The 18244-nt window shown below is 42.2% G+C and overlaps 2 protein-coding genes across 4 annotated transcripts; both read left to right on the plus strand.

The window, feature by feature from the left end:
- The first annotated feature begins 47 nt into the window (after positions 1-47).
- Positions 48-9096, plus strand: cyb5r1 (cytochrome b5 reductase 1). The gene is made up of 9 exons (XM_021569004.3): positions 48-297; positions 2319-2465; positions 4935-5007; positions 5293-5399; positions 5661-5790; positions 6306-6389; positions 6507-6592; positions 6779-6878; positions 7564-9096. The coding sequence occupies exons 1-9, from the start codon at positions 283-285 to the stop codon at positions 7734-7736; spliced, it is 915 nt and encodes a 304-aa protein (XP_021424679.1). The 5' UTR covers positions 48-282; the 3' UTR covers positions 7737-9096.
- Positions 9097-9390: 294 nt separating this feature from the next.
- Positions 9391-18166, plus strand: adipor1a (adiponectin receptor 1a). 3 transcript variants are annotated; one of them, XM_021567442.3, is made up of 8 exons: positions 9391-10037; positions 10841-11063; positions 11259-11378; positions 11712-11883; positions 14932-15118; positions 15283-15470; positions 15875-16068; positions 16428-18166. In XM_021567442.3, exons 2-8 carry the CDS (start codon positions 10920-10922, stop codon positions 16554-16556), a joined length of 1134 nt encoding a protein of 377 aa, XP_021423117.2. In that variant the 5' UTR covers positions 9391-10037; positions 10841-10919; the 3' UTR covers positions 16557-18166.
- Positions 18167-18244: the final 78 nt, after the last annotated feature.

Genomic DNA, 18244 nt, shown 5'->3' on the forward strand with positions numbered 1-18244 from the left:
CATTCACAGCATACTTTACTACCTTTTATGGCAGAATATTTCATTTCACTTGAGAACAAAGCTGATGTATACTCCTTGCAGTAGTATCATAATCGTGCTGCTGTAAAATTGGGTTGGTTTTCCTCTTCTCCCCAACGGAAGTTGGACAAATTTGGTGTAACCGCTAAATACGCCCTCCCATCAACTAAATTCTTTGGGTGTGCCTTCACTGATAAATTATAGCTAGCCAAGTACATCTTCGCTTCAACAATATAACCTTGCTCTGGGGAATTCAGAATCGCCATGAAGTACGCATTGGTAAGAATATCCTGTCGTTTAAATAAATTATTTCCTATGTTGCTTGTCTGCGTACAGTAGCTACTTTAGCTAGTTACGTTTCCAAGCAGCACCTGATAGCCAGTCATAAGGTTGCTTGCTACCTAACTAACTAGTCAGCTAGTTTGCGGTATTTTGTTATTAAACAGAGAGTGGGAACAAAGCACTGCAGCTGTCAGAACTTCTATTCCCTGAACCATTCAAATTTAACTCACATAATTTGTAGATTTGGCGCTGACATTGAACTGATTAAAATATAACTAACTAGTGACTCATGTTGTAAACTTGTGCAAGTGACTCATCTTGCCTAGCTGCCAGCCAAGCAACCAACTGCTGGTACATGTCACCGCAGCCTTTGCCGCAAGCAATGCTTTTTTAACCTTAGAGAATTCCAGATACCATCATAGTTGTCAAATTTTGTCTGACATTGGTTGTATTTAAAAAGAAACTACACTGTCAGTGACAAATGTCACCAGGAAGACTGCTATTTTGTTCATTCTGAGACTATGCCTGACAAAGTGTCTTGAAAAAATGTAACGTATAATAGCAGAAAATATGCAGAATGAAAACAGTTTTACAGTGCCTTAAGTCTTAACACATTGACTTAAACATTTTGTTGTGTTACAACCTGCATTTAAAATGGAGGGGAAATTAGATTTTCGTTCACTGGCCTACACACAATACCCTATAATGTCAAAGTGCAATTGTTTTTTTTTATTTTAAATTTGTACAAATTCATTTAAAAAATGAAATGCTGAAATGTCTTGAGTCAGTAAGTATTCAACCCATTTGTTATGACAAGCTTAAATAAATCCAGGAGTAAAAATCACAAGTTGCATGGACGTGCAATTACAGTGTTTAACATGATTTTTGAATGACAACATCTCTGTACCTCACATTACAAACACTGATTCAACCACAAAGACCAGGGAGATTTTCCAATGCCTTGCAATGAAGGGTATGGTGAAGTTATTCATCACGCTTTGGATGGTGTATCAATACATCCAGTCACCACAAAGATACAGGCATCCTCCCCAATTAAGTTGCTGGAGAGGAAGGAAACCGCTCGGGGATTTCACCATGAGGCCAATGGTGACTTTTTAAAATAGTTACGGAGTTGATTGGCTGTGATAGGAGAACTGAGGATGGGTCAGCAACATTGTAGTTACTCTACAATACTAACCTAAATGGCAGAGGGAAAAGAAGGAAGCCTGTACAGAATGCACCCTGTGTGCAATAAGACACTGAAGTAGAACTGCAAAGAAATGTGGCAAGAAATGAACTCTGTGTCCTGAATACAAAGCTTTATGTTTGAAGCAAATCCAACACATCACTCATGCATTCAAGCATGGTGGTGGCTGCATCATGTTATGGGTATGCTTGTCATTGGAAAGGAATAGGGAGTTTTTTAAGATACAAATAAACGTAATAGATCTAAGCACAGGCAAAATCCTAGAAAACTGGTTCAGTCTGCTTTCAACAGACACTGGGAGACAAATTCACCTTTCAGCAGGACAATAAACTAAACGACAAGGCCAAATATACACTGGAGTTGCTTACCAAGACGACATAGAATGTTCCTAGTTACAGTTTTGACTTGAATCAGCTTAAATCTATGACATGACTTGAAAATGGCTGTCTAGCAATGATTAACAACCAACTTGACAGAGCTTGGAGAATACATTTTTAAAAATGGCAAAAATATTGAACAATCGAGGTGTTCAAGGCTCTTCGAGAAAGACTCACAGCTTTAATTGCTGCCAAAGGGGATTCTAACATGTATTGACTCAAGGGGTTGAATACTTGTCTAATCAAGATATATTAGTGTTTTATTTTACATTACATAGTATGTTGTGTAGATCGTTGACAAAAAATGACAAATCCATTTTAGTCCCACTTTGTGTAACAACAAAATGTGGAAAAAGTCAAGGGTTGTGAATACTTTGAAGGATTTGTGATTGTTATTATTATAACACAAAACCTTCTTTCTCTCTTGTATATAGTCCACGACGGTAGCTGTGACTGCTGGGGTGGTAGTGCTGTCCACTGTGGGCATAATTGTAGCCCTCTATCTAGGCAAGAAGAAGAAGCCTCCAGTCACCTTGCTTGACCCTACTCAAAAATACCACCTAACACTCATCGATAAAGAGGTACTGTGGGCTATTGAAACAGATACTTGTATCAAATTAATTATACATTTTGGTCTGTGCTTCAGAGGCCTGTGCCTAATTCATATATGTACTTCATGGAAATAATTTTTGTCTTAACATTTTACCGAATGTTGGTAGTAGTTGTTCTTCCACACCGACCTGTTCTTCCACACCGGCCTCGACAAAGCATTTCTGTATGGACCTAGCTTTGTGTATGGGAGCATTGTCATGCTGAACAGGAAAGGGCCTTCCCCAAACTGTTGCCACAAAGTTGGAAGCACAGAATTGTCTAGAATGTCATTGTATGCTGTAGCGTTAAGATTTCCCTTCACTGGACCTATTCCTCCTCCACCAAACTTTTCAGTTGGCATTGGGGCAGGTAGAAATCTCCTGGCAATCCGCCAAACCCAGATTTGTCCGTCGGATTGCCAGATGGTGAAGCGTGATTCATCAATCCAAGTAACGTGTTTCCACTGCTCCAGAGTCTGGTGGCGAGCTTTAAGCCACTCCAGCCGATGCTTGGCATTGCGCATGGTGATCTTCAGCACTTCCAGTTGACCGGGTCAGCTGTAGCTGGGTTGAAATTTGACGAACTGACTTGTTGGTAAGGTGGCATCGTATGACAATGCCACATTGAAAGTCACTGAGCTCTTCAGTAAGGCCATTCCACTGCCAATGTTTGTCTATGGAGATCGCATGGCTGTGTGATCCATTTTTATACACCTCTCAGCAACGGATGTGACTGAAATAGCCAAATCCAGTCATTTAAAGGTGTGTCCACATACTTTTGTATATACAGTTGAAGTCAGAAGTTTACATACACTTAGGTTGGACTCATTAAAACTAGTTTTTCAACCACTCCAAAAATGTATTGTTAACAAACTTGTTTTGGCAAGTCGGTTAGGACATCTACTTTGTGCATGACACAAGTCATTTTTCCCAAAATTGTTTACAGACAGATTATTTCACTTATAATTCACTGTATCACAATTCTAGTGGGTCAGCAGTTTACATACACTAAGTTGACTGCACCTTTAAACAGCTTGCATAATTCTAGAAAATGATGTCATGGCTTTAGAAGCTTCTGATAGGCTAATTGATATCAGTTGAGTCAATTGGAGGTGTACCTGTGGATGTATTTCAAGGCCTACCTTCAAACTCAGTGCCTCTTTGCTTGACATCATGGGAATATCAAAAGAAATCAGCCAAGACCTCAGAAAAAAAATGGTAGACCTCCACAAGTCTGGTTTATCCTTGGGAGCAATTTCCAAATGCCTGAAGGTACCACGTTCACCTGTACAAACAATAGTATGCCACGCAGCTTGTCATAACGCTCAGGAAGGAGACACGTTCTTTCTCCTAGAGATTAACTTACTTTGGTGCGAAAAGTGCAAATCAATCCCAGAACAACAGCAAAAGGACCTTGTGAAGATGCTGGAGGAAACTGGTACAAAAGTATTTATATCCACAGTAAAACAAATCCTTAATTGACATAATCTGAAAGGCCGCTCAGCAAGGAAGAGGCCACTGCTCCAAAACCGCCATTAAAAAAGACAGACTATGGTTTGCAACTGCACATGTGGACAAAGAGAGGACATTTCTCCAAAAAGTACAATGGTCTGATGACACATTAGTAGAACCTTTTGGCCATCATGACCATTGTTATGTTTGGAGGAGAAAAGGGGAGGCTTCCAAGCCGAAGAACACCGTCCCGACTGTGAAGTACGGGGTGGCAGCATCATGTTGTGGGGGTGCTTTGCTGCAGGAGTGACTGGTGCACTTCACAAAATAGATGGCATCATGAGGAAGGAAAATGATGTGGATGGAAAATGATGTGGATATATTGAAGCAACATCTCAAGACATTAGTCAGGAAGTTAAAGCTTAGTCGCAAATGGGTCTTCCAAATGGACAATGACCCCAAGCATACTTCCAAAGTTGTGGCAAAATGGCTTAAGAACAACAAAGTAAAGGTATTGGAGTGGCCATCACAAAGCCCTGACCTCAATCCTATAGAAAATGTGTGGGCAGAACTGAAAAAGCATGTGCGAGCAAGGAGGCCTACAAACCTGACTCAGTTACACCAGCTCTGTCAGGAGGAATGGGCCAACATTCACCCAACTTATTGTGGGAAGCTTGTGGAAGGCTACCCAAAACGTTTTACCCAAGTTAAACAAGTTAATGGCAATGCTATCAAATACTAATTGAGTGTATGTTAACCTCTGACCCACTGGGAATGTGATGAAAAAATATAACAGCTGAAATAAATAATTCTCTCTGCTATTATTCTGACATTTCACATTCTTAAAATAAAGTGGTGATCCTAACTGACCTAAGACATTTAATCCTTACTAGGATTAAATGTCAGGAATTGTGAAAAACTGAGTTTAAATGTATTTGGCTAAGGTGTATGTAAACTTCCAACTTCAACTGTATAGTGTATGCATGGCTCTATGGCCTCTTTTCATAGGTGATCAACCATGATACTCGCAGGTTTCGCTTTCGACTTCCCTCAACAGAACATATCCTGGGACTCCCTGTAGGTAAGTCTTCACTTGCACATTGTTCTTTCTGGGTTTTGTCAAGTGACCATTTGATCATTAATGATTATTTTGTAGAATTCAGTTCCATTAATCTAAGTAGTCCTTTATCTCACCAGCATAATAACTAGACTCGCAACGTAATACTTGATTTGCGTTCCTGGAATGCTCTCTACTGTATGAGTCATTTAGCAGAACAATCAGAGGATGAAGCCACACCCAATGACCCTAGCGTTATTTTAAGTCAGTGTTGACTTTGTATTTAACCACCTTATTTGTTTCTTCTAGGGAATCATGTATACCTCTCTGCCCGTATTGACGGCAGCCTGGTAGTCAGACCATATACACCTGTGTCCAGCAACGACGACAAAGGATATGTTGATCTGGTTGTGAAGGTATGTATGGCTTGTCCAAGCAATCCTATATCATATTCTGAATATGTACACACTAGTACTATCAAACCTGGGTCTGTATGTATCAAGCATCTCAGAGTAGTAGTGCTGATATAGGATCAGGTTCCCTTTGTCCATGTAATCTTATTATTTGTGATCTAAAATTAAAAACGGATCCCTAAATCAGCACTCATATTATAAGAATCTTGATACATACAGACCCTTATCTGCAAAGTGTATTTCATGGATAAAATTTCTCCCCAGATCTACTTTAGGAATGTGCACCTCAAGTTTCCTGACGGGGGGAAGATGTCCCAATACCTGGAGAGTTTGCAGCTGGGAGACGTGGTAGACTTCAGAGGACCAGGAGGCCTGCTGGAGTACAAAGGACATGGTACGGTACCTGCTGCCTGGCACACCCTCCCTCTGATATTTACAAAAATGATGTGTCCCAAATGGTACCCTATTTCCTATATAGTGCATTACTTTTTACCAGGGCCCATAAGAATCAGGTGCCATTTGGGACACACCTAGTCTCCAATGGAATGGGTGTTTTTAGATTTGTGTGCTTAAGTGTGGTGTGGCTGGCTGAGACTGATCATGTGTGTACATACTTGTTTTCAACCTTAAGTCTACTGAATAAGTCATTAGTACTTGTGTTATGTGTAATATCTCCAAGTATTCACATTTTGCAACTTTCATGCCCCAAATGCTCCAGAAAAGCACTGCATAAAGAATATAATTGTACTGTATTGCCACTGAAATGTATTATTAGATGATAATGGACACACCCAACAACTGTCTTCCATTTTGGACAAGATAGCTCCCCAAGCACACATTGGAAAAGGAAAGTAATAATTGTGTTGGCTTAGTTGTTGTCTCATTGCTTTCTTCCATTAAATTCAACAGGGCAGTTTGCAGTTCAGACAGACAAAAAGTCTCCTGCTGAGATAAAAGTTGCCACTACTGTGGGTCTGATAGCTGGAGGAACAGGTGAATCTTCTTTTTGCAACCCTGCCCTCTGAACTTAAACACTTAAATGTTGTCTAAGCACAGGTAAATGTAGAGTGCTTTTAGTTCCTGGTGCTGAACTCCCTTCCCTGTCTGTAGGCATCACCCCTATGCTACAGCTGGTGCGCGCCATCATGAAGGACCCCAGTGACAGCACCACCTGCAGCCTGCTGTATGCTAACCAGGTGTGTGGCCGCAGCTCACACTGTTCTCTCCTAAAATACTTTTAATATCATCTCTATAAATAAAGGATAGATAAATGCTTATGACTAGCATCACTGTGGATGTAGCTCATAGGCTTGCTTAGGTTGAGAGATAACACTGAACCAGACACATTTGTTAACTGTGCGTGTGTGTGTATATGTGTTCAGACTGAGAAGGACATCCTGCTGAGGGATGAGCTGGAGGAGGTCCAAGTCCGACACCCAGACCGCTTCAAGCTGTGGTTTACAGTGGACAGGGCACCCGAGGGTATGTGGTTTATGGCATCCCAGATTGGCATCCCAGATTTCAGAAGTCTTAACAAAATGTGTCAATTTGTATTATCGTTTTGAATTAGTATTCATTGTGTTTATTATGCCACAATAGTTTTTCAGACTGCTGAAAAGCTAAACCTGGCGGTCTCCCTGCACAGACATGTAACGTTACCATAGAGCCTATTTGCACCAGAGACTCCAGTAAATGCACCTTATAAATTATTTGCACTGACTACCCACAAATCCAACCCTTACACACACACAGAAGCACCCATTCACACTCAACTCATATACACACACATTCATTGCTGCTGTTCTAATATATACTATTGATTTCACTGCACCTTTCGCTGCAAGTAGCCTAGTGGTTAGTGTTGGGCCAGTAACTGAAAGGTTGCTGGATCGAATCCCCGAGCTGACAAGGTAAGTCTGTCATTCTGCCCCTGAACAAGGCAGTTAACCCGCTGTTTCCCGGTAGGCCATCATTGTAAATAAGAATTTGTTGCCTAGTTAATTTGTTGCCTGACTTGCCTAGTTAAATAAAGGTTACATTTAAAATGTACCAAAAAAACTGCTTTAAACTGTATGTGACAAATACATTCTATTTTATTTGAATCCTTATGCATAGCGGTACTTGTTTGCGATCCCATAATTGAATAAGATTAATTTGTGTGGCTCAGGCTGGGAGTACAGTGAGGGCTTCATCAACGCAGACATGATCCAGGAGCACTTGCCGGCCCCCAGTGACGACACCTTGGTGCTCATGTGCGGTCCGCCCCCCATGATCCAGTTTGCCTGCAACCCTAACCTGGACAAGTTGGCCTACCGGCAGAGTCAGCGCTTTGCCTACTAGTCTCCAGCCTAGGGACTCTCCTCCCAGCCACCCCCGGCCTGGGCATTCTCAATTCAACAAGGACATCAATTCAGCTGGAACTACTGCTTGAGAACCAGCATCTCTTTATAGAATATTCGGTTAAAACTATTGCAGAGTTCCGGGACCTAAACATAAACAATACCGGCACCCAAAATGAGTAACGGCTCCTATTTCAGTCCACTAGAAGCACTGAATCAGTCTACTGCCTAAACCCCCATCTGATAAGTGCAGACATGCCCTCTTATATATCAGGTTGATCATTAAATGCTCACTTGCAACCAAAGTCCTACCTTTGTATTATTGGCCTCCACTAAGCTCTGCCTCCATCCCCTGCTGATGGCTACAATTGATTGGGCCCTGTGTATTTTTAGGTGAGCTGTTGAGGCTTTGATTTATTATTGATGTTCTTACCCTTGCACGTTCTTCCTAAGAACAGGACAGAGAGAACAGACCCTAAAGATAAAGCCACATACTGAACTGAATTACGCCCAGGGGTGCAGTGCTGAATATGAGAAGGCCGCCCAGGCAGCATTGCTTTAAATGCACACATGACAAATGATATGCACTTAAGTATTTCAGCTTCTGCAGAGATGCATTATACTGTATTTTGGCATCTGCTTTGAGTGTTACAAATATATACAGTGCCCTTTGTATTTACTGGGTTGTTGACAATTTTGTTGTTATTTTGGCTCTGTACTCCAGAACTTTGAATTTGAAATGTTACAATGACTATGAGGTTAAAGTGCAGACTGTCAGCTTTAATGTGACTTTTTGCACTTTTTGTACATTGTCCTCTCATTTTAGGGGACCAAAAGTATTGGGACAAATTCACTTGTGTGTATTAAAGTAGTCAAAAGTTTAGTATTTTGTCCAATATTCACAGCAATCGATGATTAAATTAAGCTTGTGACTCTAAACATGTGTTGGAGTCATTTGCTGTTGGTTTTGGTTGTGTTTCAGATTATTTTATGCCCACTAGAAATGAATGGTGAATAATGTATTGTCATTTTGGAGTCTCTTTTATTGTAAATAAGAATGTTTCTAAACATTTCTACGTTAATGTGGATGCTACCATGATTACGGATAGTCTTGAATGAATTGTAAATAATGATGAGTGAGAGACCCCGCCCCATTGCTAACCTCCCCTGTTATTGAAATAGTGAGAGGTCTTGGGGGGGGGGGGGGGGGGGGTACGATATTTGTATGTCTGTATTTTTCTCACTCATCATTGTTCAAGGTTAATTCAAGATTATCGGTAATCATGGTAGGTTTCCCATTAGCAAATGTGTAAGTGTTCAGTCAGAATGAGTGAGCCCAATCATTAAAGGCGCTTTTTGTATGCCTGTGGCAAATGTTTGATATATTATACTTTCAGAGTTTTATCTGCAATGCACTACTACACGTTGTAAAATGTATTCTGTGTTTATGATGAGAGAGAAACGAACATTTCTGGCAGCATTTCAAATTGCTTCCACTCAGACATGATCCATCCTGTTCTGTTTACGCATTATGCTGATTGATTCCTTAGAAATTATCCCTGGTTGCAAAAAAAGAGTATTGAGGAGGAAAACAATAATTTGTACACCTTCAGTTTGCTGGAACAACGTAGCTCTGGTTGTGGCAGTTGAATGTTGTCGCAAAGAGGAGTCGTCTGCATGGTCCATATGCTGGGACAGAGTGGGAGTTGGAAATGTTCTTCTAATTCCACTGCCTACACTGTTGACAGGGATTAGGGATTACTGAGGATTGGAGATGCTGAATTGCTGTTGGTTTGGGTGTAGGAGTAGCTCTCTCCACAAGGATGCTGGATGCGGATTTATTTTAATTTTATTTAAGCTTTTCTTATGCTGCTAAAATGTGGCGTCGGCAGCTCCGGGCCGAATACAATTTTTAACATTGTAAAGTACAAGTAACGTTCATGTGGGTTCGTGCAGGCACTATTATGGAGGTAATGCGATTCCACTGAATCATTAATAGCAGAAGCACGTGCATGACCTGGGAATAGAACATTACTATTTTTAGCCTATGTTGATTTGATATCATTCATAGGGGGTTAAACCTAAAACATTTTAACCGTTGTACAATTGTAATTTTAACCACTAGATGGAGACGCAGCGTCATTGTTTATGAGGCCCAGTTAAACGTAAACCAGTTGCTTGGCATTAATATAACTTGTAATTTTCATTCGTCGTGCTTCGTGACTGTTCGGAGGTTCGGCTTGTTTTTGTAAGAATCCGGAAGGGATCAGGTTCACGTTTATTTTGCCGTCTGGAGTATAAGGTACGTCTGTTGAATGAACATGTAAACGTTAACTACGACAACGAACAATATTATTGCAGGTGCAGTAATTGCAATAGTCGGGGTGTTTGGTATTGGTTTGATACAGCCAGATGTGCCCAGCTTTCTTTGAATATGCGAACGCTAATTTGCTAGTTCCACTAACCTGCTAGTGCTAGGCAGTTAGCTAGCGTGCGGTAGCTTCGGGCTCAAACTATAATTTACCAGTGTACGTAAGCAATCATGTCAGCCAAATAATAATAAAGGAGTTGGGGGTGTCACGTCGTTATCTTGCTATTTAATTCCATGTTTCTTCTGATACTATTGTGTTGATGTTTTGTTCAAAGCTAGTCGACCAGCTGACAGTCTTGCCAGTTTTGTTTGTTAGCTGCTAGCTAGCAAGCTAATGTTAGCTAACCAACTACCATTTCGTGTCTACCAAGAGCAATTTTGGTCTTGCCATTTTAGCCGAGTAACATATCGTCTAAACTGTTATAAAATGATGATTTAACGAGTTAATATTTTCACGACTGTATAGCTGAGCATGATACAAGACGTTGTTGCTGGTGTTAAAATGTTTGTCAAAGTAATACTGGAAGCTGCACACTCAGTGCTGAATGCAAGAGCAGGCGATTATAATCTCTCTGGGGGAAATATAGATTTACCAAAAATCCACATCAGGTGCTATTGTCACAGGTGAAGTTAGTTGTAATTAGTTAATCGAGTTGTTTCAGTGAAAAGCTACAGTAACTGGCTAGGTAATGTATTTATTTGGCTAATTTAATTGTGATTTATTGAGTCCTCAGTACTGGCCAACTGAGAACTGAAAGTGCCAGGCTTTAGCAGGATACACGGGCAGAGGACAGGTCATCAGGCGGTCTCCCTATGTCAGGCCGAAACGGGTCTGCGAGCGATGCAGACTGTCGGATCTCGGAGGACTGCCGGTCCCCGGATGTAGAGCTGATGGAGTTGGGACCCCTGCTGGAGGAGGCGGGCCGGCAGGCAGGGGGGAAAGGCATGATGTCGGAGGTGAGCGTGGGGGAGACAAAGTTATCTTTCCAAATGGCACCCTATTCTCTACACAGTGCTCTAAGATGGATCCGTTTCCCATGGGCCCTCGTGAAAAGTAGTGCCCTATATATGGAATAGGGGGTAATTTGGTATGAAGCCTGACTCAACTGCTCTACTCACCTAACTAAATCACCTTCCACTTTCTCTTTGCAGGGGGCCTCAGTTCTGCCTGATGATGATGAGGATGATGATGACGAAGAGGTGGAAGAGGTCCTGACGCTGCCCCTCCAGGCTCACCACGCCATGGAGAAGATGGAGGAGTTTGTGCACAAAGTAGGCATCATTGGGCTGTTCCAGAAGCCAGGATCATTAAGCTAGCCAGCTAACTTTCATAACCAGCCAAATATATCTCTTGATTTCCTGATTCATTTAGAAAGCTAAACTTGAATATGGGTTGTTGAGTCAATTATACCATGCCCATTTCAAGTCTATATTTCTTGAAAAGATTACGTTATTTCAGAAATTCTGGTACAGTTACCTGGCTAACTCATTGATCCTGCTTTCTGGAACAGCCCCCATGGCTGCTCTGTCTTAAGTTCATACAGAGAGAATAAGACTGGTGAGATGAACAAGACATTCATGGTAGCCTATACCCCTGTGTTTCAGGTGTGGAAGGGTAGTTGGAGGGTAATCCCTTTTCACGTCCTGCCGGAGTGGCTGAAGGACAACGACTATCTCCTGCATGGACACCGGCCCCCAATGCCCTCCTTCCGCGCCTGCTTTGGAAGCATCTTCAGGATCCATACAGAAACAGGCAACATCTGGACCCACCTTCTGGGTGAGTGAGTGTGTGAGATGCACTACATGGCCAAAAGTATGTGGACACCTCTTCAAATTAGTGGTTTCAGGCTATTTTATAAAATTTGGTACACCGCCATGTAATCTCCATAGACAAACATTGACAGTAGAATGGCCCATACTGAAGAGCTCAGTGACTTTCAATGTGGAACCATCATAGGATGCTACCTTTCCAACAAGATAGTTTGTCAAATTTCTGCCCTGCAAGAGCTGTGGAAACGTCTAGGAGCAACAACAGCTCAGCCGCGAAGTGGTAGGCCACACAAGCTCACAGAACGGGACCGCTGAGTGCTGAAGTTCATAAAAATCGTCTGTCTTCGGTTGAAACACTCACTACAGACTTCCAAACTGCCTCTGGAAGCAATGTCAGCACAAAAACTGTTCGCCAGGAGCTTCATAAAATGAGTTTCCATGGTCGAGCAGCCGCACACAAGCCTAAGATCACAAGCGCAATGCCTAGCGTTGGCTGGAGTGTTGTAGAGCTCTCCGCCATTGGACTCTGGAGTAGTGGAAATCTTAACGCTACAGCAAGACAATGACATTCTAGATGATTCTGTGCTTCCAACTTTGTGGCAACAGTTTGCGGAAGGCCCTTTCCTGTTTCAGCATGACAATGCCCTGGTGCACAAAGCGAGGTCTATACAGAAAAGGATTGTCGAGATCGGTGTGGAAGAACTTGACTGGCCTGCGCAGAGTCCTGACCTCAACCCCATCGAACACCTTTGGATGAATGCGAGCCGGGCCTCATCACCCAACCTCACTAATGCTGTTGTGGCTGAATGGAAGCAACCCCCCCCCAACAATGTTCCAACACCTAGTGGAAATCCTTCCCATAAGAGTGGAGGCTGTTATGGAAGCAAAGGGGGGTCAAACTCCATATTATTGGCCTTGAATTTGGAATGAGATGATCGACGAGCAGGTGTCCACATACATTTGGCCAATCCTCACATTAACCTTATATTAACCTTATATTAACGCTTATAAAGTTGCTGTGCAGGTCAAGTACATGTTCCTGACAGCAAGGGCACATTCAGTAGAAGTTCAGCGTGCTGCTTTTACACGATGTATGTATAGTGCCGTCACTTATCCATACTATATTAGAGGTCGACCGATTATGATTTTTCAACGCCGATACCGATTATTGGAGGACAAAAAAAGCCGATACCGATTAATCGGCAGATTAAAAACTTTTTTTTTTAAATGTATTTGTAATAATGACAATTACAACAATTCTGAATTAACACTTATTTTAACTTAATATAATACATAATAAAAATCAATTTAGCCTCAAATAAATAATGAAACATGTTCAATTTGGTTTAAATAATGCAAAAACAAAGTGTTGGAGAAGAAAGTAAAAGTGCAATATGTGCCATGTAAAAAAAGCGACCGTTTGAGTTCCTTGCTCAGAACATGAGAACACATGAAAGCTGGTGGTTCCTTTTTTAACATGATTCTTCAATATTCCCAGGTAAGAAGTTTTAGGTTGTAGTTATTATAGGACTATTTCTCTCTATACCATTTGTATTTCATATACCTTTGACTATTGGATGTTCTTATAGGCACTTTAGTATTGCCAGTGTAACAGTATAGCTTCCGTCCCTCTCCTCGCTCCTACCTGGGCTCGAACCAGGAACACATCGACAACAGCCACCCTCGAAGCAGTGTTACCCATGCAGAGCAAGGGGAACAACTACTCCAAGTCTCAGAGCGAGTGACGTTTGAAACGCTATTAGCGCGCACCCCGCTAACTAGCTAGCCATATCACATCGTTACACCAGCCTAGTCTCTGGAGTTGATAGGCTTGAATTCATAAACAGAAGAGCAGCTGCCAAAACGCACGAACGTGCTGTTTGAATGAATGCTTATGAGCCTGCTGGTGCCCACCATCGCTCAGGTCGACTGCTCTATCAAATCATAGACTTAATTATAACATAATAACACACACAAATACGAGCCATAGGTCATTAATATGGTCGAATCCGGAAACTATCATCTCAAACAAAACATGTATTTTTTCAGTGAAATACGGAAGGAACCGTTCCGTATTTTATGTAACGGGTGGCATCCATCAGTCTAAATATTCCTGTTACATCGCACAACCTTCAATGTTATGTCATAATTACGTAAAATTCTGGCAAATTAGTTCACAATGAGCCAGGCTGCCCAGACTGTTGCATATACCCTGACTCTGTGTGCAATGAACGCAAGAGAAGTGACAATTTCACCTGGTTAATATTGCCTGCTAACCTGGATTTCTTTTAGCTAAATATGCAGGTTTAAAAATATATACTTCTGTGTATTGATTTTAAGAAAGGCATTGGTGTTTATGGTTAGGTACACGTTGGAGCAACGACAGTCCTTTTTCGCGAATGCGCACTGCATCGATTAGATGCAACGCAGGACACGCTAGATAAACTAATATCATCAACCATGTGTAGTTATAACTAGTGATTATGATTGATTAACTTTAATGCTAGCTAGCAACTTACCTGGGCTTCTTACTACATTCGCGTAATAGGTGGGCTCCTCGTGAGGCAGGTGGTTAGAGCGTTGGACTAGTTAACCGTAAGGTTGCAAGATTGAATCCCTGAGCTGACAAGGTAAAAATCTGTTGTTCTGCCCCTGAGCAAGGCAGTTAACACACCGTTCCTAGGCCGTCATTGAAAATAAGAATGTATTCTTAATTAACTGACTTGCCTAGTTAAATAAAGATGAAATAAAGGTGTAAAACATTTTTTTTGCTAAATCGACATCCAAAATGACCGATTTCCGATTGTTATGAAAACTTGAAATCGGCCTTAATTAATCGGCCATTCCGATTAATCGGTCGACCTCTATACTATATAGTGAAGTATTGTGCCTCCTCTACACATAACATTTCCATATACAATGGCCTTGATTGTGCCCCCCACTTTATGCAGTATGCCCCATAGAGATCCTGTTCTTTCGCTAATGTTAATTTGTTATGATATGCCCTATATGATTACTGATCCACTAATGATGGCCTCACCTCTCCAACCCCCAGGGCTGATCCTGTTTATTTGTCTGGGCACGTACACCATTCTGCGGCCCAACATGTACTTCATGGCACCTCTGCAGGAGAAGGTGGTGTTTGGGATGTTCTTTCTGGGCGCGGTGCTCTGCCTCAGCTTCTCCTGGCTCTTTCATACCGTCTACTGCCACTCTGAGAAAGTGTCTCGCACCTTCTCCAAGTAAGGCCGCATGGAACTTTTGTTTGTTTTCTGAATAGCACTACTGTGTTTCTGAGAGGAAATGTGATGTTTCAGTTCAGAAATTGTCTTGTGTTCGAGTGTCATCCAAATGGATCTGCGTCATTCCTCATCTAACCTTCACGTTGTTGTTTGTCTCCCCTTAGGCTTGACTACTCAGGTATCGCCCTGCTGATCATGGGTTCCTTCGTGCCCTGGCTCTACTACTCGTTTTACTGTTCCCCACAGCCACGCCTCATCTACCTCACCATCGTCTGTGTGCTGGGCATCGCCGCCATCGTAGTGGCCCAGTGGGAGCGCTTTTCCACGCCCGCGCACCGGCCCACCCGAGCAGGTGCTGCACCACATATTAACCAGCCTGTCAGAGAGTGAACTGTGACGTAGCTACAGAGCAAGGACATGCATGTAAATGTATTAATTCAACATGCATGTTTATAGTACAATCATTTTTTCAACTAGAGTATCTGACATAGGCTTTGAAGAAGTACCTGCAAATAGGCTACCAGTGCATTATAATGTGGGGAGTTCAAAAAAATTGAACGATCTACCAAATCTCATTTTAAAATGTTTTACTTCTTGTCAATATCATTTACCTGATAAGACATGGAAGGGGGGGGGGGGGTGCTAACATATGATGGGTTGCTGGGCAAGAAAATATTGAAGACCCCCGTCCTATACTACGAATGCTCCAGCCCAGTGCTTCCATCAACCAACCTTTCCACTCAATGTCTCCCACAGGAGTCTTCATGGGCCTGGGACTGAGCGGCATCGTCCCCACAGTGCACTTCACCATCGAGGAGGGCTTTGTCAAGGCCACCACTGTGGGACAGATGGGCTGGTTCTACCTGATGGGCGCCATGTACATCACTGGCGCCGGACTGTACGCCGCCAGGATCCCTGAGCGCTACTTCCCCGGCAAATGTGACATCTGGGTAAGACAGGCACTTTTTTTCTCTTCCATTTGGGATGTAAACACAGGCTTGTAGCTAGCTCCTGAACTAACCCTATGTCCTCATTTATATAAGGATAATGTTATTGTCATTTATCAGATGTTTTTGTGTGATGGGACTTACGTTCTCACATGTTCTGTAGGCATATGCGGCCCATGCAGTAATCAAACTCCTAGATCTTTAGGTATGCAAACGCCATGCTCCAACCAGAGGAGCCTTTGGAGATACTCTGGCTGCGTCCCAATGCACTAAATGGAGAATTATGGTGCCATTTGGTACGCTGCCTCTGACCTCTCTCTCTCTCTCTCTCTCTCTCTCTCTCTCTCTCTGTCTCTCCTCAGTTCCACTCCCACCAGATCTTCCATGTCCTGGTGGTTGCGGCAGCCTTCATCCACTTCTACGGCGTCACCAACTTGCAGGAGTTCCGCTACGGCCTGGAGGGAGGCTGCACTGACGACACCCTTCTCTGAGAGCAGCCCAGCTGTGGCCCCCTCAGCCATTTCCTGGTCGATGCCCCTCCCTCCCCCGCCTCCCTACCCTATAAAGTGCTGCTGGAACACGCCATGGTCCCCCGTAGCTCCTTCTCTCCACTCTTCTTCTCCTCCCCTAATTTGCTCATGTCATACTTGGTTTTCTGGTGGTGGTTCGCTGCTTGGGCTCCTTTCTCCCCATTAAAGTATCTTTAGCCAGTGAACTAAATGAAGGGGCATCCCGCCGATGCGGCACCACTTTTTTAAAAATCAAAATGAAGCTCTAGGCTTGACTTTAGCTCATTAAGAACAACAGGGGATTTTTGACCAGATTGATTACATGTTTCCTTGAAGGAAGGGAACCTCAAAGTCATAGAGATATCGTAATGGTGTCTTTCTTGGCCTACAGAGCTGCCTACATCAAGTTGTAGGCGGCTTGTGTGATAAAATGGGTCCGGGTTGGGGTCAATACATTCCATATTTATTCTGTCAATACAAGGAATTATTTGAAATTCAATTCATGAATTGAACATTGAAAAGTCCTGATTGAAAACAATGGGCAATTCCAACAATTCATTATGGGCATTTGATTCTGTTGATTTAACTTTTTTTTTAAACAGTCAACCCCAACCCAGGTATGGGTTATGGAGCTGGAAGGCAAACAATTTAAATTACTTTCTTACAAGACATGGTGCTTGGTACCCTTACCCCTCATGTCCCTTTACAATTGAACACAATCTTGTATGATTGATAGCTGGTATGAAACTAACCTTGCAACGCACAATGGGCAAATCTGGGAATAGGTTAACTCTTTCTCTTCTCATCTTGAGTTTCTTTTTAAGGCTATATTTCAGAACTCTTAAGGTCAAATTATTGCACCTTAAAGGTATGTTATTACCGTTTAAACTTTAAGTCATTGCATAGGGTCCACCGTGTAGTGTGTATGAATAATAATTTAGTATTCCTGTGCCTTATATGCAAACCTCACCGGCCACGTTGCGTGCCGCGAGCGTTGCAAAATAAATGTACAAATACATGTTGTTCACACCGCTCGCGTGAATGAGCGCCTGCGTAGCCCAGCTCTAAAATAGAACTTGGTTCTATTGAGAAGCGCCAGATGCTGCAAGTCCCCTCCTTATTGGATATCAGGAAGATAAAAAGGGAAACCTACTTAGTTTCTAGTTCTGTGGATTAATGGTCGGGGTAGAGAAACGCACAACTGCGTCTGTTGTGATTGCATCAAATGTGGATGGACAAAATCAGCATACGCACGCGTGTGGCCGGTGTAGTCCGCATGTTAGGCCAATGGAAATAGTTTTTCAATAGATGGGCCAATATTGCAGTCAAGTGAACTTCATTAGGATCTCCAGATATGATAGGGTCCTTTATTTTTTCCCCCTTATATCAATTCACTATTAAACTTTTGACCTCCAATAGTTCTCAAACTGCTATTTATGAAGACCTTTTTTTTTAAGCTGACTTTGTGGCTTTATTACAAAGACTAAGCAATCTATGTATTCTTGACTTTGTGTTATATCCTGTGTAGACAAGTTCATGGATCATACATTTCTCTGAAATGTAAACACATAATAAATATTTATTAATGGGAACCAAACTGAGTCATGCATTTTCTGTCTGATATCGTGATATTGCACTACTTTTCACATACATGAACATTGTTTTCAATA

The sequence above is a fragment of the Oncorhynchus mykiss genome, chromosome 17 (assembly GCF_057628025.1).
Source record: "Oncorhynchus mykiss isolate SJ-2025 chromosome 17, ASM5762802v1, whole genome shotgun sequence".
In the NCBI taxonomy this organism is placed as follows: domain Eukaryota; kingdom Metazoa; phylum Chordata; class Actinopteri; order Salmoniformes; family Salmonidae; genus Oncorhynchus; species Oncorhynchus mykiss.